At 43.5% G+C, this 22,751-nt stretch overlaps 1 protein-coding gene and 2 pseudogenes across 1 annotated transcript; all 3 read right to left on the bottom strand.

Annotated features, from left to right (window-relative positions):
- Positions 1 to 6,159: 6,159 nt before the first annotated feature.
- LOC115681026 (uncharacterized) lies at positions 6,160 to 9,373 on the bottom strand (annotated as a pseudogene).
- A 1,542-nt stretch (positions 9,374 to 10,915) lies between these two features.
- LOC115680948 (uncharacterized) lies at positions 10,916 to 12,959 on the bottom strand (annotated as a pseudogene).
- Positions 12,960 to 14,946: 1,987 nt separating this feature from the next.
- LOC115680947 (putative F-box protein At1g67450) lies at positions 14,947 to 16,027 on the bottom strand. Its single transcript, XM_030604798.1, has 2 exons — positions 15,787 to 16,027; positions 14,947 to 15,665 (listed from the first exon to the last, which is right to left on the bottom strand). Exons 1-2 carry the CDS (start codon positions 16,025 to 16,027, stop codon positions 14,947 to 14,949), a joined length of 960 nt encoding a protein of 319 aa, XP_030460658.1.
- Between the last annotated feature and the right edge of the window lie 6,724 nt (positions 16,028 to 22,751).

The following is a 22,751-nucleotide window of genomic DNA, read 5'->3' as shown; positions in this document are numbered from 1 at the left end:
GTGCTTGACCGTCGCAGCCTTGCGTTAGTGTCAAGTCCTTTTAACCTCGGCCAAATCGAAAGAAATATCTTATAGTCACGCGAATAGCGGCTAAAGATATTTCTTTACGATTTTTTTAGAAATAAATGTCGGGGAAAAGAAAGGCAACCTCTACATCGCGGACTTGCGTTCGAGGTCGTATCTTTCTTAACACCATCCTAAATGCCCTATCGCGGCCCAGGTCCGGCAGCGTGGTTGTGTGTGCAACAGTGTGGTGCTAAATCATTAAAGCATGCACAATAATTTATAAACAATCAATTTGAACCTGCAAGAACAAATAACACCTTAATGTCAGTGTCATACCTGGAATCCTCGCTGCCAAGCAAAAATTATTTTTGAACAGGATAAATTTTTTTGGTTTAAGTCCACTTTTTTAAAAATTGCAAGTCGCCAGTGGAGTCGCCAGTCTGTCGCGACCGACCTCCCGCTTTTTTTAACAAAAGAGGGGGGTCTCGCCTGGTACGTGCTAAGTCTAGGTTCGGGACTTAACTCGGGCTCTCTCAAGCCCATACCATATCGCGACTTAGGGTTTAAGTTTTTAACATGTATGTGGTTTATATCAAGGAGTCGCCACTAATCGATTTGGGGTGGGTCGATTAGAAACCCAAATAGGGTGATGGGAGAATCACCCTATTCATACGAACCAGAGATTAACTGAATTCGGGGACTTGGTTACACTAGTTGGATAACTAATGCCCTTTTGGTACCTTTTTACCCTGTTCATTTCATGAAAACATTTGTCAGACAATTTAGATTGATTTTAGGACCTTTCTCCTAACATGTGAGGTGATCAAGCGAGTGCATAATCAGAAACGATTAGCAGTCAAAAACACAATAATTCATGCAGCCTAAGGTTCCAACTTTAACTAAGTCAGATGACATTCAAAAACACAACAGTTCATGCAATTGTATTAAAAATATGCATAACAATACAACGGTAATAAAAATAACATGCAAAATACTACCGCGCAATCCCAGGCTTGTCTAATTTAAATATGGCAATTTATACAATTATAACAACATGCATAATAATACAACAATAAATTAAAACACTTAAATATATCACAATAATTTTAAAAAAAGATCTTTTCTTTTTTTATTTAAAAAAATTAATTTTTCGAAAAAATATATATAATAATAAAAAAAATTGATAATAATACAGAAAAAGAAAAAAAATTTGAAAATTTTTTTGAAAATTTTTTAATAATTTTTTTTAAAAATAAAATAATAATATAATATTAAACCGGGTCGGGTCGGATCCGACCCAGGCGTTGACCCGGGTCGGGTCGGCTGAATCGGGTCAGACCGAACCCATGGGAGCAGCCGCCGGCGAAGCCGAAAATCAGCCTCTCGCCGGCGGACCCAGACCGGCGCCGCCCCCAATTCGGCCCCTGGAACTAAAACCAAACCTCTCCACCCACCGGGGTCACCGTCCGACCGCCGTTCGCCGGCCGGCGATCAAAACGAAAACTGGTTTCATTGAGGACTTTTGTCGAGCAGGTGGTGTGCGCTACCAAAAACAGCAAATTCTGACCTGTTCCGGCGAACCGGAGGATTGAGGCGACCCAACCTACCTTCGGTGAGGATACACGGACGGCGGGGGACGACGGTATGGGCCGGGATTCGCGCGAAACGGCCGTCGCGAGTCCTGGCCAAACCGAGCAGAAAAACAGAGCAGAACAGACGCGGTTCGGGCTGGCGGAGAGCTCACCGTCGACGGCGTGTCTGGGGCTTTCCGGTTGATCGGGGGGTGACGGCGACGCGGCTGGGAACCTGCAAGAACCAACTCTCCTCTCTTTCTCTCTCTATTTTCTCTCTTTCTCTCTTTGTTTCTCTTTGAAATTGGCCGACCGACTCCTCTCCTCTCTTTCTCTGGTCTTTTATGGTCGCGGTACGAGCACGGCGGTCGCCGGAAGAGCTCTCAGTCTCTCTCAATCTGTCTCTTTCTCTCCCGGCTTCTCTCTGCTCTGTTTCTTTCGTAAAACGGCCGACCGGGCCTCTCTCTCTCTCCGGCTTTTATAGGCGGCGACGACGCGTCTCACCTGCTCTCGCGTCTGCATGACGACGGCCTGCACCGGCCTACGCCACCCCACGACTTTCGTGGCCATGGCAGGCCAGTGCAGAGCAGAGCAGGGGGCCGGTTCAAAACAAACGCAGAGAGGAAGGAGGAGCGGATAAGGGAGCCGGGGAAACGGGGAGGACGGGACTGGCAATTAATGCCAGTCCCGTCGGCGTGCTCCTTCGGCCTTCCTCTGGCCGGACAGCGACGGCGAGAAGCGGCGCCGCCGTGCGTCACGCTTCCGTCGCGAACAGAGGCGAACAGGGGCAGTGAGAGCGACCGTGGACGGGGGAAGAAGGAAGGAGAAGGGCTGGGCCGGGCCAGGCCCAGCTCGCGCGGGTAGAAAAAGAAAAAGAAAAGTGGGCCGAGCCCACGCCGGGGGAAAGGAAGAAAAAAGAAAAGGGCCAGGTCGGCCCAGCCCCGATCCAGCCCGACTCGGTTTTTTTTTTTTTTTAAGGATTAATTAAGAAAATATGCTCAAATAGGCCCTATTAATGCAAATATACCTAATGCCTATATGCAATGCATTGAAATAGAAATATTTTTTGTTTTAGGAATTAAAGAAAATTAATTTCTAAATTTTGTGTAATTAATTTTTGGGCTAATTAAAATAGGTGTCAACAAGGAGCCATGATTATCTACATACACACGATAATAAATGAGTTGTAAGTGTTCTTGGAAGCAGAATCCTAGTAGAACTGTGTAATACACCGAATGGAATCAAGCACTCTTATTAATATAAAATCTCTAAGAACTAACCTTGCCAACTCATTCCCACTCCACCTCACTCGAAAATATTTCATTGAAATTTCGAATTCACTTCGGTAAGACCAGTGGTCAATGATGGAGTTCAAGTTCACATTGTACAATCCTTCGATCGGCAAAAGAAGGGTTATTTACGTGCCGAGAAGAGCAAGAACTCCTACCCGCCGAGGAGAGCAAGAACTCCGCGTAAATCTTGCGGTGGAATCACGAGCCTCTCTAACTACATCAAGAGGAAAAATCTTAGCCCTCGACAGTTAGAGGAGAGAACAGCGGCACTCAAGTACTCCAAAGACGACTCGTTTCTATTTTACAAAGATGGCGATTGTCGGTCTTTATCGAATGGTCGGGTTTCTATAAAGAAATTTGTCGTTCACGCAGAAGAAAGAAAGAATCCGGCGAGAGCTTAGGATTACAAAGGCCTTCAGCGTTGGCACACGGAGGCAAAGAAAAATCTTTCTTCATGCAAAGGATATAGAAAGTGATCTTGCTTTTGAAATTATATCAAGATGTACATTTTTAAAGTTTGAACCACATGATCATCGTCATGTTGCTGATTGATGTAGTTTTTTTAATAAATTCTTTTGAAATTATATATAGATTTGACCTGACTCTCTCTTACTCTCTCCCTCGCACATATGTATTGTAAACACTAGCATTTTACGCGTAAAAATACATGCAAAATTACGGGCATTTGCAACCTAGGTGTTGAGGGTCTAATTTATACTTGATACTTTTATTGTGCAAATTTCCAAAGATTATAGTATATGGAGAAAATTGTCCAGAAAGTCCTAAACCTATTGTACATTTGTCAATTCAGTCATAAATCTTTTAATTATGCCAATTTTTTTTGGTCGGAATTATGCCAATTGAGTCCTAAACATTTTAACGTTTTGCCAATTGAGTTCATCCGACCAATTTGGCCAAAAATCATTGATGTGGACATTAGGCGTCCTACATAGCACGGCTATCGTTGGCATGGACACTTTTTAAAAATATTTTAATATTCTTTTCGATTTTTTTGATTTTTTTTTTTGAAATTTTCTTTTCTTCCTTTTTTTCTTTTTTTTTTTTACTATTAAGGCCGGCAAGGGACTGCTAGCCACTAGCTGAGGTCCAACGACGCCCACTGGCTATTGGGCGAGGGCTCGCTGCCCTCACATGTGGCCAGCGAGGGCTGCGAGCCCTTCCTGGACAATGGGGGAGGGCTCACGGCCCTCGCTCACAATTGGGCAAGGGCAGCAAGCCCACACCAGCTACGGAGCAAGGGCCGCGAGCCTCGCTAGCTATCGGCGGGGGTCGTCGGGCCTTGGCCGGTGGCCAGTGGCCCAGTAAAAACAAAGTAAAGAAGGAAAAAGAGAAGGAAAAAAATGAAAAAGAAAAGAAAAGAATAAAAATTAAAAAAAAATTAGAAAAAAAATAGTAAAGATTGCCCACGTCAACATCGGCCGTGCCACGTAGGACGGCCAATATCCACGTCAGTAATTTCTGGCCAAAATTAATCGGATATACTCAATTGGCAAAACATGAAAATATTTATGACTCAACTGGCACAATTAAAATGTTTAAAACTGAATTAACAAGAGTGTAATAGGATTAAGACTTTTTGGACAATTTTTACAAATAATGCTGAGATGTTGGTGTGGAGTTTATTGTTTATGGTGCTTTTGGGTTTTATACTTGGAAAACTAGATGTTTGATTACTGGTGAAGTGGTGCTTTCATATTATACAGGTTACCGAATTTAGCACTTTAAAAAGTGCTTTTGCTCAGGTTTACCGAGAGTGTCCGACAATCTTGCCGCTTAAATGGTGCTCTTTGGCCGCAATTATAATTCTCTCGCGGCGATTCATACGTGCTTATTGCTGTAAGGGTTTGAATTGGTTGGTTTGCTTAAAGTAGTTGTGCATAGATTTTTGACCCAAATCTCATGGCTTAAAGTAGGCCTCGCCCGAGGCCGGAGAGGGTTGCTGGGCTTCGGGAAGGCCCAAGCGACCTTCGTCGGCCGTTCCTAGCAGCCACCGGCGAGGGTTGGCCACAGGCACTGGTTGTGGATCTGATTTTTTTTTTTTGTATCTTTTTTCTAATTTAATTGATATATTTTATCTTTTTTTGACGTGACGCTTGTTGGACGCCGCATCATCGCCACGGGTCTAAAAAAAGAAATAAAATAAAACACATCAGCTCCATGTCATCATTTTCCGTTAGTAAATTAGACGGTGTTAACTTTATGACTCGATTTAACAAATTTGATAAGTTTTAGGACTCGATTGCACTTTTTGTAAGTTTTAGGATTCAATTGTATTTTTGTGACAAGTTTTAGGACTTCTTGTGAATATATCCCATTAACTTTCTATTACTTTCCAAACACAGTAGTGAGATTTGATGTAACATCCCATACCCGGCTCAATTAAGTAGTCGGCTATTTTACGATTGACGATAGTATTTCTCTAATAAACAAATTATCTCACATGAACAATACAACAAGCCACCTCAAATTTGTGAACACCAACATTTTGTCAAATTTGTAAAAACAACCTACGGAGTGGGCAAAATATAAATTCGACAATATTTATAAGAGTAAGTTGTTGTGTAAATTCCAACAACTGTTCGAAGCCCAAGCAGGATTTAATAATTATGCATATTTACTAAGGGCCTGTTTGTTTAGGATTAAGTGAAAAGCAAAAGGCCGTCAAGATTAAAGCATTATCCGAATTCTAAAAAATCAATAAAAAGTATCGTGATACGATCATATACAACATGATATAACTAAAAACTTAGATGGCATGATTCTTATAGCAATTTAGACATTTCAGCATTCGTTTCGGGGTTCTCCCCGACGATTTCATTATTTCCTTTGATATTTATAACAAGTTTGCACTTTTGACTTGAAAAAGAGGGAATTTCCAGGGTCGTGGCACCAAACTTTTCTCAAATATACTAATCTCAACACCGTGCATAAAACACCTAAAGATTTCACTAGTCCTTGAGCAAAATTCTGTTTACTTGAATATTTACATTACGTAAGGGCAGCTCTTCATTCTAGCAAGCAAATAGTATCAGCCTCCACCTTCAAAAACCACCAAGTAGAAATGGTCTATCTCCAAAATCCATATAGTATACTCTATTAATGTTATCCCACACGACAAGATCTACCCTCGCATTCTGAATCTCTGTTGGTGAAACGTAAGGCCCCAAGAGAAATTATAAGCAACAATTTCATATGACAAATAGGAAAACTACTAATAAGTTCAATTATGCAAAATGGAGACAACCAGAATACTACTTGAAGTACGACGATTATTCAAATTGTACCATATCCTAAATTTTGAACCATCTTCGATCCAAAATGATTGAGGTTGGCAAAAGAAAAAAGCCACCTAAAAGAATCCCTAATTCAATATTCATGAAATAAGATAAAACCTAAAATTTAGAATAACTAAGTTGCACTTTCAATGTCCGCCGGTGGGCTCGGTGGTGAGGCCGAAACCAAATGGGAAGAGTGGATCGTAGTGAGGGTCGCCCACGTTCATGGGAAGCTGATCCACGGTCTTGAACCACGTCATCGGCGACTTCCCAGTGAATCCGTAGTCCCCGAACAAGACGTCGGCCACCCCTTCCCCCTCGCTCCCCGGCAGCCACGCGGCCACCAGCGCGTCCATCTGCGCCACGAGCGGTTCCATCGTGACTGGCCTTCCCGAAACCACAATCACCACGCACTTCACCGACGAGCACACGTTAGAGATGATGTCCTCGCCCTGCTCCGCCAGCATCAGGTTTGTGCTGTCTCCCGCCGTCTCCGCATGGGGAAGCTCCCCAACCGCCACGATGGCGTACGAGAAGTTGTGCGACTTGACGAAGTCGGCATCGGGATTCTTGCTGAAGACAACCTCTGTGTTGAGGTCCACGGCCTTAGTTATCGCGCCTAGGATGGTGGTCCCTATTGTCAAGTGCACAAAATCATGAATCAACTTTATCATAAACTCCCTACTTTGATTAAACATGTAAGCGTGAAAACTTCATGTCTTTGTCGCGACATTGTACATTCATTATAACTCACGACGGCAATATTATGGTTGATGCGGACACTTGCGTTTGCAGTGTACTAAAGAAGAAAGGAAAGAGAATGTACCAGTGGTTAGGTTGTTGCCACTTCCACCCTGCCAAGTGATGGTCCAACCACCACATTGATAGCCCAGATTGTTGGCATGGGTCCCGGCGACGAGTATCTTAGGGGCGTTCTTGGCAAGCGGCAACACTGGGGGATCCGCATTGTGCCCGTTCTTCAACAGAACCAGTGATTTTCTGACCGCCTCCCTTGCTAAATCCCTATGTTCCTACAATGACATAGAATTGAAATAAGACAATGCTTGTGTACACTTCATATATAGTCCATTCTCATAAGTATTGTGATCTTCCATCGTCTAATCTGGCTTCCAAGCTGGGAAAGATAAGTCTGATCGCCCATAGGGTTCTCAAATAGGCCCATCACAAACTTCACCCGCAAGATCCTCTCGACGGCGTCATCAATCCGGCTCATGGGAATCACATTGGCATTGACCAATTGGGTCAGGGTATCGATGAACACCGTATGATTGAAGGGAACCATGACCTAGGAGCGGAAAACGAAAAGAATAAAGCGCTCGCCCATTAAGATTAATTTGGTGATCCAATACTTGTGCATGACACAAAAAGGAGATAGCCATAGCCACTGACCATGTTGATCCCGGCTCCAATTCCCATATGAACAGAGTATGTGTAATTTGTGCCGGCCGGGGTGGTAATCTTATCGATTCCTTTCCAATCGGAAATTACAAAGCCCTACAAGAATTTAGAATTGATTAATTCAATTCAATCCATAGCCAGTATCAATCTCAAATGGCAAGACTGAGGAGAGACTAATAAGTGTTCCTTGAACTTCAAGGTGTTCTTAAGGAAGTCCGTGACGAGAAAGCGATTAGCATGCATCTTCACTCCGTTCAAGCTCGAATACGAGACCATGATCGTCGAGACGCCCTCGATTATGGCTTTGTAATAACCGGGCATGTGAATGCTCAACAGTCGATGCCAATCAACCACTGTGTTGTTCTCATTGGTGCCCCTTGCGGTGCCACCGTCTCCCACAAAGTGCTTTGCACAGGCCAAAACCTTGTCTCTGTCCAAAGTATGAGATAATAACAACATTTAACTTAGTCAAATAGTACGAGAGTCGCTCAAGACACTACCCAGCATTTCAAATTAAACACTCAAGCATTTTACATTGTCGGAAGACTTTAGGGTATTCGCTAATCTGACACCTTCGACAAAATGTGATACTAAGAGGGTGATTAACAAGCCTTTTCTTGGTGGGACAAAGCCAACTTAGGAATTAATCACCAGTTCAAACTAGTCTAATCAAAACAAAAGCTTACTTTCCGCCGAGATAAGGCACTCCCTTTCGCCTGCCGGCAGGAATTTGTCCTTGCAATCCGGGAATGATCGACGTCATGGCTTGAACAACGGACGGATCCTCGCTGTAGCTCTCATAGCACCTGCCCCATCTCGGATCTCTGCATACCTGATTCACGGTTTCGAGATTGAAAAAGAGAATCGTAAATGTGTTAAGAACATTCGAAATCGAATGTTTGTTGAAATTATCAGATTTAAATTGATACACACGGCAATGCATGACGCAAACACATAATTAATCCCTGTTGCCCTGACTTCGAGTGCGGTGGCAGCCCCGATTCTCTTCACCAGATCCGGATCCCTGAAAAGATGAACAATGACTTTTCCTTAAGTTATATAACTTAAACACTAGAAATTGTTGTGATATCATATAGAATCTACTCGAGATACATGATCAAGCAAAGATAATTGCATTGATAGCATTGCAATGGACACCCCAATCACTTAGTAACATAATGTGATTTGTTGTGATTTTGGCAGTAATCCTTGATCTAGCTATACTAACTTCTCAAGTGACTGTCACTGCTCAATATAATGGGCCGTTACGTAGAACAAAAAAGACATGTTAACAGATGTTGATGAATGTATGAATAGAATGCTCAAATATGCTTACCTCGTAGCCCCGAGGCCGACATTATGCGGGAATATAGTGGCTTGATACACGTTGTTGTTCCCGTGGACCGGGTCAATGCCGTAGATAATTGGGATCCCGAGGCGACTAGAGAGAGAACCGTTCTGGTATCTATTCACCATGTCCATCCAGTCTCGAGCCTTGGCATTGGGGAAACACGCTCCCTCCGCCGCTGAGCACGCTGCCAATGGAGTAGTTTCTCAGGGTTTCGGGGGTGACCACAGAGTACTCGACCTGGGTCATCTGGCCAATCTTTTCTTGAAGGGCCATCCTTTGCATGAGGTCTCTTATCCGCACGTTGACGGGTTGAGTGGGGTCCTTGTACTTCAGGTAGCCTTGATCGGCTGCCGCCATTCCCGCGATGGCCGAGCAACAACACATGAAGAGGATCATCCCCATTGAAACGAATGAAAGCTTTGCCATCTTTGTTTCGCTAATGTCAACGATCCTGCAGGATGAAGATGATGATCATCAACATGAAAGAGTGAAAACCCACAAGTTTGCTCGGTCTAAGAAAGAAAGACTCAAGAGAGAGACAGAGAGCACATCAGTATAATAGATATTATCAGTTTTGGTTCCCGAGCCTCTCGGGAGAGTCAATTTGCTGATCTGTTAACATAATTGTCTCATAAAATCTAAACTTACATTAAATCGTCGTCGTCCTAAGCAAATTTGCCAATTTGAGAGATCTAAGTAGTAAGTACTTCAAAAAAGTCAAAGCTATCTAATCTAGCAAAAGAAGAAGTCAAATCATTGACATTATGCATTCGATTGCAAATTTTATGGATTGACTGAAAAGAATTCAACAATTACATTGGATTAGTGAAGTAACCAAGTTTATTAATGCAATCGAAAATTTTCCGATTTTGCCGATCTTAAGTACTCCAAAAAAGTCGAGCCTCAAATCCAGCACAAGGAACGAAAAACTCGTTAATCTACTTTCCCACTAAACCCTTGAACAACTAATAAATCTGCCTCGCAAAAACAAATCATATACATAGGCAAAGTCAACACAATGAACAAAAGCAGATCTTTTTGTAATTACCTTCAGTGCTTCTTCAGCTTCAAGCTCTCGCCACTAAGAGAAGTGACAACAGACGACAAACTTTCAGGGACGGACAGCGAAACTCGTCACCAAAAGTCTGAATTGCTTTGACCGTGGATTACTCTCCCCCCTGCTAAATATATAGCCACACGCACTTACACAGCGACTCGGAGATATGGATGGATGATTACGTGATAATGTCTTCCGGCAGCAATCCTAGTCTGGATATGGAGTTGTCTGATCTCGAGCGCTGTGATTTGAGATTATTATCTCGATGAGGAAACAGCTGTGCTATCTATCTATGCTCTTGGATGGATAAAGATGAGCACCTAGTTAAAACTTGAATATGTGCAAATTAAGATCTAATTTTCTTTTCTCTAGTTGTTCTGATTCAATACCTTTCCTAGTATAAGGCAACAAATTAAAGATGCTTGAATTGGGTTTATCAAGTAGCGAAGAGAACGGTTCACAGACTTAGCGAAAAGTGAAGAGATTAAGATCGGACAATTCAACCATCTTTGTCCAAAAAATGGATATTTTTTTGTTCGCGTTAATAGATTTATAAAAGAATTAATAAATTTCGGAAAACTGTCTATAAAGAAAATTACCCTGACACCTGATTTCCTACTACGATATTATACGTGGGCAAATTGAAGTGTTCCACATCAGGGCAATAACGGGAGAGGTTCAAGCTCGAGATTGTACGTACCAAATACGTTGCCGATGTACGCTTAGGTGAATCTTGTCACATGACCTAACAGAATTAGGAAGTCGTGAGAGTAGTTGCTCTATTTTTTGCGCAATTGACTGAAATCAACTGTAAAATGTAGTTGCAGAGATACAAGAATACTGTCATGATTGCAGCAAACAATTGAAGAAAGGGTTGATGTTGAACACCCATTTTGATCTCACCGTTGAATATTTGAGTGTGATCTTATATCAATCGAAAAATATTAAAGATACTATTTCAATCTCCTTCCTGATGAGAGGAAGATAAATTATACAAATACATCAATTTTCGAGAATATGTAGGATTGCTCTCCTTGGTGCCTTTGGTCGTCAGGCCAAACCCAAACGGAAAGAGCGGGCCGTAATGCGGGTCCTCTATGTTCATCGGAAGCTGATCGACGCTCCTGAACCATGTCCTTGCAAGCTTGCCAATGAAATCGTAGTCGCCAAACAGGAGATCGGTGACTCCCTGGCCTTCGGTCCCCGGAAGCCAAGCGGCCACCAGGGCATCTACCTTCGAGACATAGGGCTCGATGACGAAGGGGCGGCCTGAGATGATGAACACCACGCACTTGACTGACCCACACACGTTGCTGATAGTGCTTGGCCCTGGCGCATAGAATGTCTCCGCATAAGGCGGCTCGCCTACGACGATAGGCTTGTGCAAAGTTGTTGGACTTCTTGAAGTTCGAATCGTGGTTCCCATTGTAGACGGCTTGGGAATCCGGATGGACCGTGCTCTTCACCGCATTGAGGATCATGGTAGTTGCGACAAGTTAAATATAAGAATTGCTGAAGAGAGAAATGTGAGAAATTGTATATATTTCGATATATTGAAAATAGTACATAGACAGCCTATTTATAGGCTTATATAGAGAAAATCAAATGAAATCACATATGATATGCATAATCAAAAGAAATATAGAAAATCAGAGGAAATATCCTAAATATTCCTGGAAGATTTCTAAATATCTTCAACATCCCCCCTCAAACTCATAGTGACTAAAGTCACCATGAGTTTAAATCATTGTCGAACAATGTCACGAAAACTTGTTTTTCCAACGACGTTGCATGGCATCGGGCTTGGTGAATTTGGTAGGGGGCGGTGAGTGAGGCAGCATCTGGCTCATCTGAAGTTGAGCGAGTCTGGCGGTGGTTTCGGCTTCTCGAAACAATGCGTGAAAGGTCAAGAATCATAGGGGAAACAGCAAGCGGCCGATACGGCTAGCTTGCAAAATAGTAACTAAGCGATGCGGCCTATACGGCTGGCGTCATAACATCAAGCGGCCTATATGGCTGACTTGGAAAAGAGTTACTGGGATGCGGCCTATGCGGCTAGTATCGAAAGAAAGCCACCTCCATGAAAAAGGCTCGATGGATGACGCAATCAATACGATTAGCATCGAAACACTATGCGGACTCGATTAAGTGCTTCGTCATATGAGACTTGTGGGCACCAAGTGAACACTGTTGAACAGCAATGATGGGGATGGGTTTATTTCTGCGCTAAGAATGATAAAGCGCAAAAATAGGATTGGGGAAATTTCTGGGGTGCGTGAGGTGCACTGGGTGCGAAGTGCACCCGATGCACTAAGTTGCCTGAGGAAAGGAGGCTCTTATACCAAGTTAAATATAATAATTGCGGAAGAGAGAAATGTGAAAAATTGTATTTCAATATATTAAAAAAAGTACATAGAGAGCCTATTTATAGGCTTAGATAGAGAAAATCAAATGAAATCAAATATGATATGTATAATCAAAAGAGATATAGAAAATCAGAGGAAATATCCTAAATATTCCTGAAAGATTTCTAAATATCTTCAACACGACATGTCAACAATATGCATCAATTACAAAGAAATATATTTTTCATTCAAACTTAATCCAACGGGAAATGCTCGGACCATACCGGTTGTGAGATCATTGCCATTCAAGCCTTGCCATGTAATTGTCCAACGTTCACATTGATAGCCCAAGTTGTCGGCATGACTTCCCGCGACAAGTATCTGCTGTCTTTCTTAGGAAGCAGAATCGATGGCTTGCCCATAGATTTATTGTTCTTCAGAAGCACTTGTGATTTTCTCACAGCTTCCCTTGCCAATTCTCTATGTTCCTGTTCAACATTGGGATTTTAATTTTAGCCAGAGAGACTTTGTTGAGGAATTAAGAAGATCGATTCTGTTTCTCGTTTAAGCCAATTGATCCGCAACAACATACCGGGCTTCCCACTTCGTTGATCCAACTCATTGGGATTACATTGTTCTACATCTTAGAAGTCAGGTTATCAAGGAACTCAGTAAAGTTGTAGGGCACCATGATCTGCGAGAGAAAAAGGAGTTGATGACAATATACACTTGATGGGTTCTGGAGTGCTTAGATTTAGTGTTTTCCCAGCTGAAGAGAAGATATTTGTGCCGATTGTTGGTATACTACTGTAGAGACAGAACTATTCATCATCCCGATCTCTTTTAGACATCTGTTGCGATCTTCTTCTGGGCCTTATATTTTGATATGCTATTCGAGAAAAAAATTGTCATTATCTCTATCGATTAGTCTTGCGTAGAACTGTTAGTTTGAAGAAGGATGAGTATTATTTGGTTGGAAAGCACATCACGTGAGTGTTGCTCATTGTTCGGGAATGCGTAACCCAAGTGCATTCACGTCTTAAACCTTATCTTCAGACTTGTGTGACTGAATTTTCGTGCTATGTTGACTGCAGGAAGACTTAAGTTATGAATTTACTGGAAAGTGCTGGGTTTTTCTTGCTCTAATCCTTACTATGTGGTGCAACAAGGAAAAGTATGCCTTTATAATTTTCTAAGTTTCTCCAAAATTCTCTTGAAAGAAATTGGTGGTACAAGAGTATATGAGGATATCGCCAAAATTTAGGTGTCAACACCAAGATGTGTCGTTATAGATAGTGTCATTGACTTTGATGAAAGACTCTGAGTGACTGGACTTGTTGAAAGAGATTGGTGATAGTAGAGTTAATGAGGAGAGACGTCCTGAGAGTAAGAAAATCATGCAGGAAAGTGGTAAGTCATCCAAGTGTATCCTTCATGCATGGTCTATTTATCATTTGTTGATCTTATTGCTTTCTTCTGAGTAGGTAAAAAGAGGAAGTAGATTATCCAAGTTGTTCAATATTTGGATGAGTAAAGGAACTGGATGAGCAGAAAGAGGAATTCAGAAAATATCAATAGCTTGACAAGCAGCGTAAATCCTTGGAATACACAATTTATGATAAGGAGATTCAAGATGCTAGAAAAAAGTTAGGAGGTGGTGCTTAAACCAAGAGAATTGCATTTGCTTATATTCCATTATTTTATCAGTAATTTTGTCACAACTCAAATCCAACAAGAATTGGGGAATGATATGAACATCATTAAGGAAGCAGCCTAAAAAATAAACGATAACTTGCTATCAACATATATATTTCCATTTATGTGTGTGTCTATATATGTATGTATGTATGTATATATCTAATAAACCAGCCCATTGGTTACAGCATCAGGGTTTCTATAATCTATCAAGAGTTTATATACATTTCCAACTCAACTAAACCCAACAAATGTCATTTCAGACATGTGTCAAGACTATCTCAACTCATACTCACAATTCAACTACTAAAATTCCCCGTCGATATTACTCGTCCTACTTGCTCCTAGTTGAAGGACCTAAAATAGATTCGGAATGAAAGGGGTGAGCAACCACAGTTCAGTGATTAGTGCAGATTTCTTCTAAACAGATCGATCATCTACTATGCATATTTATAAACCTATATTGTAACTCGTCAATCCCAAATCACATAACATTTTAAAAGTAAATGATTTCTTTCCAACAAAACTTCTTATATATAAGATCAATAATAGCAAATCAACCATCAATGATCTAATCTATTGATTAATCTCATCAAGTCAAATGTCAATGGTCGAGAGATTGAAGGATAATATATATTTGTCATATTGACCCTATGTACACATCATATCAACAAAAGATTATTATTCATTTTACTAGTGAGTGCGAGCATTTATTATATACATAATTATAACAACCGAGATACATCATTAAATTGCAAATATATTCAAATGTTCCACATTCTTTTTATTCTTTGCTATGGCCATGGAGATTATTAAAAAAATATCCTCGAAAAAAGATAATAAAGGAGAAAAGCACGCTTGAGTTTTATTTCAAGATGTACTGCTACTACTAATCGAGAACAATACAGGGTCACTCACTCCGTCGCTTCGAGAGAAACAAGGCTTAGGGTCTCCCACCGGCAAATCGTGTCAAAACGATCAGCCTCAGTCCAACACCTCGTGAATCTACCCTCGTTCACATCGTACAGATACAGGTCTCTCCACGAGGGAGAGAGGAGGATCAGCTTGTCGCCGCTGTATGCGCCCACCACGTCGGAGCCGACGGCGGGGAACGGAGGCTGGATCCTGTATTTCCTCGTCCACTCTCTCCTCGTGGGGTCCCTGAGCACCCACACGTCGGTGTGCGTCTCGGTCGGACTATGGACCAGCGCCAGCGATCCCCCCAGCTCGCACATTTGCGTCCACAAAAGGAAGTCGCGGCCGCCGCCGTCTTCGAAGAAGACGTCCGGGATCGGGATCAAGCTGAATTCCTCCTTGGTAAGGTCGAAAGAGAGCACCGCCCTCGCCAACAGGCCATCCGACGAAAGAAACCAGTTCAAAGCTCCAGAAGCAAAGACGAATTCACAATAAGGACCGGTGCCGGGAGAAAGTGGCGGCGGGGCTTTGCAGGCCCTCCACGATCGCTTGTCGAAATCGTAGATTCGAGCCCCCATCGCGCTGTTGCGAGTCTTCTCATCAAAGCCAATTGCATCGATTTGTACCATCTTGTACGTGTTGGTAGAGCCATCGAACCCCAACCCATAAACAGACATGTCTGGTGAAAGATCGGGTGCTCTCGACAGTCTCAGGATTTCTTTAGTAAGGGGATTAATCAGGACCTCACCATTATTCTTGGCATCGATGCTGTCCTTGAAAAAGAGCAAGCCATTGCAGGTGCCTCGGAGTTTGTGGCCTCTCGTTCCCGTGAAACTTACCTATCTCGATCATCCGCGTCGCCGCTTCCTCGTGTATCTTCAGGAGATGGATCTCCTCCTTGTCAAACTCTTGGTATAGAACCACTCGTTCTTTGGAGCAGTGCAATGAGTTGCGGAAGTAGGGATCATCGATGGCTTCTCGCCAGCGCTTGCAGACGCGTCGGTGTCGCAGCAGCGACTCGCCCGGGACTCTGGAGAGGATGTTGGAGAGGATGGCTAGTGGAAGTTCATCCATGGCCATGCTCATCAAGAGGGGAGCCACCGTCTGCTGAGGCTGTTCAGAGCCGTATATCCATTACAAGGAACGAGAAGGATTACTTATTAAGAGTTCATGAATTATATATTCTGTTTCCTTGTTCTATTCGGAAGAAGATTACCTTATGGAGATACACATATATCGATATCTTTCATCACCTTCCTCGTCATGGTTAAGCTCAGCATCACTATCTTTCCAAAATTGGGTTGGATTCTGCTACTTCGTTATTGGTTGTTCATATATATAGACTTGCAAACACAAACAAATCCGTTAAATTTACAATAATGATGAAAAAATCAAATACATATTTGTTTGCCAACATCTGTATTTTGCGAAAGTTTCTCATATTACGTCTTAACCTTTTGAAATTTGGATGTGTCGCGACCGAACTCCCGAGCCTCTTTTTTTTTTTTTTTAAAACAACAACATGCAAAAAAAGAAGGGGGGCTCGCCTGGTACGTGCTAAGTCTAGTTTCGGGACTTAACTCGGGCTCTCCCAAGCCCATACCATATCGCGACTTAGGGTTTAAGTGTTTAACATGCAAGTGGTTTATATCAAGGAGTCGCCACTAATCGATTTGGGGTGGGTCGATTAGAAACCCAAATAGGGTGATGGGAGAATCACCCTATTCCTACGAACCAGAGATTAAATGAGTTCGGGGACTTGGTTACACTAGTTGGATAACTAATGCCCTTTCGGTACCATTTTACCCTGTTCATTTCTGAAAACATTTGTCAGGCAATTTGGATTGATTTTAGGACATTTCTCCTAACATGTGAGGTGATCAAGCGAGTGCATAATCAGAAACGATTAGCAGTCAGGAACACAACAATTCATGCAGCCTAAGGTTCTAACCTTAACTAAGTCAGATGACATTCAAAAACACAACAGCTCATGCAATTGTATTAAAACATGCATAACAATACAACGGTAATAAAAACTAACATGCAAAATATTACCGCGCAATCCTAGGCTTATCTAATTTAAACATGGTAAATTATGCATAATAATGCTACAATAAATTAAACACTTAGATAAAAAAAAAAAAAAAATTTAATTAAAAAAATTTTTTCGAAAAAAAATAATAATAATAATAATACAGAAGAAGAAAAAAAAAATTTTAATAATTTTTTTTTTTTTAAAATTTTTTTTATTTTTTTTTTAAATTTTTAATTTTTTAAATAAAATAAAATAAAAATAAAAAAAATATAATATTAACCGGGTCGGATCCGAGGCCGGATCAACTGAATCCGAGCCGGGCGTTGACTCGGGTCGGATCTGGCGATCCGGTCGGTTAGGCAGGCCCGAGGAGTCAACGGATCAGGCCGGGCGTTGACTCGGGTCGGATCTGGCGATCCGGGTCGGTTGGAACCGACCCGAGTCAACGGATCCGACCCGGGCGTTGACCCGGGTCGAATCTGCTGATCCGGGTCGGTCGGAACCGACCCGAGTCAACGGATCCGACCCGGTCGTTGACCCGGGTCGGATCTACTGATTCGGGTCGAATCCGACCCGGATTCACAGACCCGCGGGGAGAGAAACGCCGGCGGAGCCAAAATTGGCCGTCCGCCGGCCGACCCAGACCAAATCCGCCGCGGTTTTCACCTCCTGGAACACCCACTAAGCTCCTTCAGTCACCCAACTCGCCGTCCGGCCACGCACTCGCCGGCCCGCGACCAAAATCAAACCTGTTTCACTGGGGCGTTTCGTCGAACACCTGGCGTGCGCAGAAAACAACGAAGGATTTCGACCTCTCCCGGCGACTCGGTCGGCTCCGACGGCCTTGGTTCGCCTCCAACGGTGAGCAGGGACCGGGACCGACGTCGGTATGGGCCGGGATTCGCACGAAACGGCCGGCGCGAGTCCCGGCCCAACCACGCCGGAAAACAGGGGAAAACAGAGGCGGTTCTCGGCCGGGAGAGACTCACCGGTCGACGGCGCGTCAGGGCGGCTTTCCGGTTGCTCCGTGGGCGACGGTGACACTGCTGGTTCTCCTTCTTGCTCTGGCGAGCTCTCGGTTCTCTCTCTCTCCCTGTTTTCTCTCGGTGCTCTTTTTCTCTCTCTCTGTTTTTCTCTCAAAAACCGCCCCTGGCTCGGCCGCCGGAGGTTACGCGCAACGGCGAGGCTGACTGAGGCTCCCTGTTCACTCTGTCTTCTCTCGAATTCGCTCAATTTCTCTGGGTCTCTCTCACGGCTTCTCTGTTCTCTCTCTGCTCAAATCGACCGAGAAAAAACCGCCCCTCTCTCTCCTCTCTCTGGTCTGTATATTCGACGACGACGACGCCATTCTCTGCTCCATTCAATGCTCTGCACCGGCCTCTGCTCCTACCAAGACTTTCGCGGCCATTAGGCCGGTGCAGAGGGGGGGGGCCGATTCTGTGAGGACGCAGAGAGAGAAGGAGAGAGAGAGAGAGGGAGCTCCGAGAGATAGGGAAGACGGGACCGGCCTTAATGGCCGGTCCACGTGGCGTGTTCCCCGGCCTCCTCGACCGGATGACGACGATGAGGAGCGGCGCCGCGTGCGTCACGCCCGGTCGCGCACGGGGAGAACGAGGGAGGAGAGAAGCGACCGGCGAGGGAGAAGGAAGAGAGGAAGGGGTTGGGCGGGCCGGGCCCGGTCCGCGCGGAGGAAAAAAAGGAAACGGGCTGGGCCCGCGCGGAAGGAAAGAGAAAAAAGAAAAAAGAAAAAGGAAGAAAAAGGGCCGGGTCGGCCCAGCCCCGACCCGGCCCGAATCGATTTCGAAATTTTTTTTTTTTTTTTTTTTTTTTTTTTTTTAAAATTTTAAGAAAATATGCTCTAATAGGCCTTATTAATGCACATATGCCTAATGTCTATATGCAATGCATTTAAATAGAAATATTTTTTTGTTTTAGGAATTAAAGAAAATTAATTCCTAAATTTTGTGTAATTAATTTTGGGCAAATTAAAAATAGGTGTCAACAGCTGCCCCTCTTTGAAGGTGAGCTCGCAGAGATTGAGCTCGCAGAGGTTACGTTTAAAGATAAAATGGCACCTAAATTTGGCCCATGCATGTTGAATGAATGTTATTTTTGGCGAGACCGGAGTCCCATTTTTATGATGCGATATAAAATGATGCATGCTAAAGCAAATAAAAATATACCTGGGGCTACTTACCTTGCCGAAGGGTAGAGTAATTCCAGATAGTTGATATTGTGTGTCGAGGACCCGAACCTGTCTTCGGTCGCCTTGACGGAAAAAATGGTTTGTCTAGGACCCGAACCTATCTTCGGTCGCCTTGACGGGGATTGTTTTTGTCTGTCTAGGACTCGAACCTTTCTTCGGTCGCCTTGACTGACTGGATTTTGTTTTGATAAAGTACCTGGGGGTCCTCGCCCGAGGATTTGATGGTTTGCCTGGTGGGTCCTCGCCAGCAGGTCTTGAAAAGGCTCAAACGATGAGCACCTGGGGGTCCTCGCCCGAGGATTTGATGGTTTGCCTGGTGGGTCCTCGCCAGCAGGTCTTGAAAAGCTCAAACGATGAGCACCTGGGGGTCCTCGCCCGAGGATTTGTTGGTTTGCCTGGTGGGTCCTCGCCAGCAGGTCTTGAAAAGGCTCAAACGATGAGCACCTGGGGGTCCTCGCCCGAGGATTTGATGTTTTGCCTGGTGGGTCCTCGCCAGCAGGTCTTGAAAAGCTCAAACGATGAGCACCTGGGGGTCCTCGCCCGAGGATTTGTTGGTTTGCCTGGTGGGTCCTCGCCAGCAGGTCTTGAAAAGGCTCAAACGATGAGCACCTGGGGGTCCTCGCCCGAGGATTTGATGTGAACATGGGGGTCAGTCCCATGCTCAGGAGGGTGAACAACGGGGTCAATCCGATGTTCAGAGGGTGAACAACGGGGTCAATCCGATGTTCAGAGGGTGAACAAAGGGGTCAATCCGATGTTCAGTTGGTGAACAACGGGGTCACTCCGATGTTCAGAGGGTGAACAACGGGGTGACTCCGATGTTCAAAGGGTACCATAACAATCGTAGGTACATGGATTTTTGGAATCAGGCATGGGTAAAATGTACTTACCTGGGCACGTTCCTGCCTCTTAAGGGCGTGTCTCCTGTCAGACAATTTTTTTTTTTTTTTTTTTTTTGTGCAAAGACATACGTATTCATCGGAGAAATAGACAACTGAGGCTATTCTTGAATATCGTATGAAATATCTTGACCAGCTGGTCAAGATGCTTTTCTTTTTCAAAGAAACACCCTGTTTACCTTCTGGGTAGTTTGAAAAGAAATCTGATGAAATACCTGGGATTTCTTACCCGGAGGTTTGATGTATCATCTGCTGAATACCCTACCTTTTTCAGGGCATCTCTTTTGTGATGATAATCAGGGCTTCTCCAGTGCCCGAATTTGCGTGTTCTATCACTGAGGATTAGAACTTTGAGCTGCAAAAGCATGCTGTGTCAATTCCACTTGGGGAACAGAAGAAATTTTTTGTGACATCTTTGGAGACGCTCCAAAGGTCATATGTTCTTTGAGTCTTTGAAAATATTTTACCTGTCAAAGAGAGTTAGCGCAAACATGCATGCATTCATCAAGGATAGACAAGCTATGCTATTCCAGAATGCGCATTTGAAAATTCATGCATGATGATTTCGCCATGTTTGCATCACCAAACATCCACTGAGGGTCAATCAAGACAATATTCACTCGGGAGGTGGACTTCTCAAGATGCTGAACGAGGGATTCTCAGTAAGAAAGAACTTTCCACTCGCTCTCGTTGAAAAGGGTTATTTGTCCCATCCATTAATGCGGGAACATCGAAAACACTCAATCTGACCGTTATCAGATCCGCAAGGGTCTGAGTTTTCTCGCAAGCGGTACGACGCTGCCAATATGAGAGGTCTTCTTCAGGGTCGTAATGCAGGCTTGGTCAATGGCTTAATGAAGGTGACTGTTCAAGTCAATGCCATGAAAGAAAATATTCTGCAATCATCTCCGGGTTTACAAGTCAAGAACCCTGCAAAACGAGATAGAAATAATCTTGCTCGCACTTCCTCGAGCGTTGTTTATAAACATTTGAAATTCCACGTTAATTCAAGTGTCCTAGTCAGAAGAGATTTCCTGAGGGACGTAACGTGGGCTCGGTTCACAGGTTGAGAAACGAAAGGATCGTTAGGCTCAAAAATGTGTGTAAGGGTGAGAGTTGGTGATCATCTTGGCATTGTCACCAGCCTTTTTCTCCACCGTCGGGACTCTTTTGGAAAACTCCCTGGGTAATCCCTTGTTTTAGCTTCTTTGACAACTTTTTCTTGAGAAGCTTCTGCGTCCAGCATTTTCCTGGATACCATTCTATCTCTCGTGACGGATCTTTGTCAAGACAGAGTTCCTAAAGTAGGAATTTGTATCGAAGAAGAACTCAAGTTTAACCCTTTGGGGTCGTCTTTTCATCGTTTTTCTTCTTCTCCTTTTTCTTTTCTTTGTTTTTTATTCATGGGCATTGGCCTTGCTTTTACCAGGCACACCTTTTTTTCATGCCCCTAGTTTTCAGCATTTTTTTTTCGCTCTTTTGGTATTGTCGGGACTAGCCTAAACAAGTTTGAGCGAACAATGTTATTAGGCTCTTGGAGTCTTCATCTTGATTCGGTACTTTAGACCACGATGCTCAAGCGTGGTGACTTTTGCCTTGCCCCGGTGTAGGGGATGATCACCAACCGGTTGGTACGAAATGAAATCGCCGGCTCAATTGGGCTAGCAAGGGATATAAGTGTATGGGATAGAAGAAGAACTGCTCTTCGTCATCCTAGGGCACTCAAATTATCGTGAGAATTCATCTGTAATAAAAACACTTCGAAGATTAATGCAAATGAGAGCAGGAAAATTTCTATACATCTTTTTCACCTTGTGAGAGCTGTTGCAGCTGATGATCATAGAAAATTTTAGATATTACAAACTCCTCATCCTTCTTGTCTTGCTTAGTGACAACATCACTGTTATCAATAAGATATTGGCATTTTGGACAGGTTTTAGTTTGCTGCTTCTCTCTTGACAAAGCCCTCTTAGCCTCGACTGTCCGGCCATCGATGGTGTGCTTGTCTTGGAAAACTCTGTCGAGGACCACCGGATCCGTGAAAACGACGAGGTCGAAGTCACAGGGGCGGTGATCGAAAGGGGGGGACGCTCTCCTTGCTCCCTCTGAATTTGAATTCTCCCTGTGATGCTGATTTACCTCAAGCTGCCCCAATGTGGGGTGGTTCTTGACATGGGTGATTTAAAAAGAACCTCCAAGTGTATGGGCTCAAATGGTCAAGCAAAGGATTAATGGTAGTGTATGAGGCAGAGAAATGAATTGCCTCTCGTCATTTTGGCTACCGTACCTTATGCGAGAAACCCCTTTACCTTGTAGAAGTGGAACCTTTTCGCTCATCTTACATGGGTTTGGTACTTGAGAATGTGTTTAGGCTAAAGATTGCCTCTCATCATCCTGAGACACCTCGTTCAATACATCGGAGCAGTTCGACACCATTTGTCGAATTGTCAAGATTTTCACAGGGAATTGGTGAATTAAACAGGTAAAATTACCATGCAAAATTCCTTTCCAAAAGATATGCAATGCACTTTGGGGAGGGTTAAGCATTTATTTGCTTTAATATGTTTCCTCTTTCTTTTGATTCTTTCAACTCTTAAAGTTTTAAGGGAAAGAAATACTTACCTATGCTGCAGCAGCGTCGAGGTAAACCTGTAAGGCAATAAG

The sequence above is a fragment of the Syzygium oleosum genome, unplaced genomic scaffold, assembly GCF_021117445.2.
Source record: "Syzygium oleosum isolate NSW1041296 unplaced genomic scaffold, Sole_v2.1 Sole_v2.03, whole genome shotgun sequence".
In the NCBI taxonomy this organism is placed as follows: Eukaryota; Viridiplantae; Streptophyta; class Magnoliopsida; order Myrtales; family Myrtaceae; genus Syzygium; species Syzygium oleosum.
This window is presented reverse-complemented; position numbering and strand designations above follow the sequence as displayed.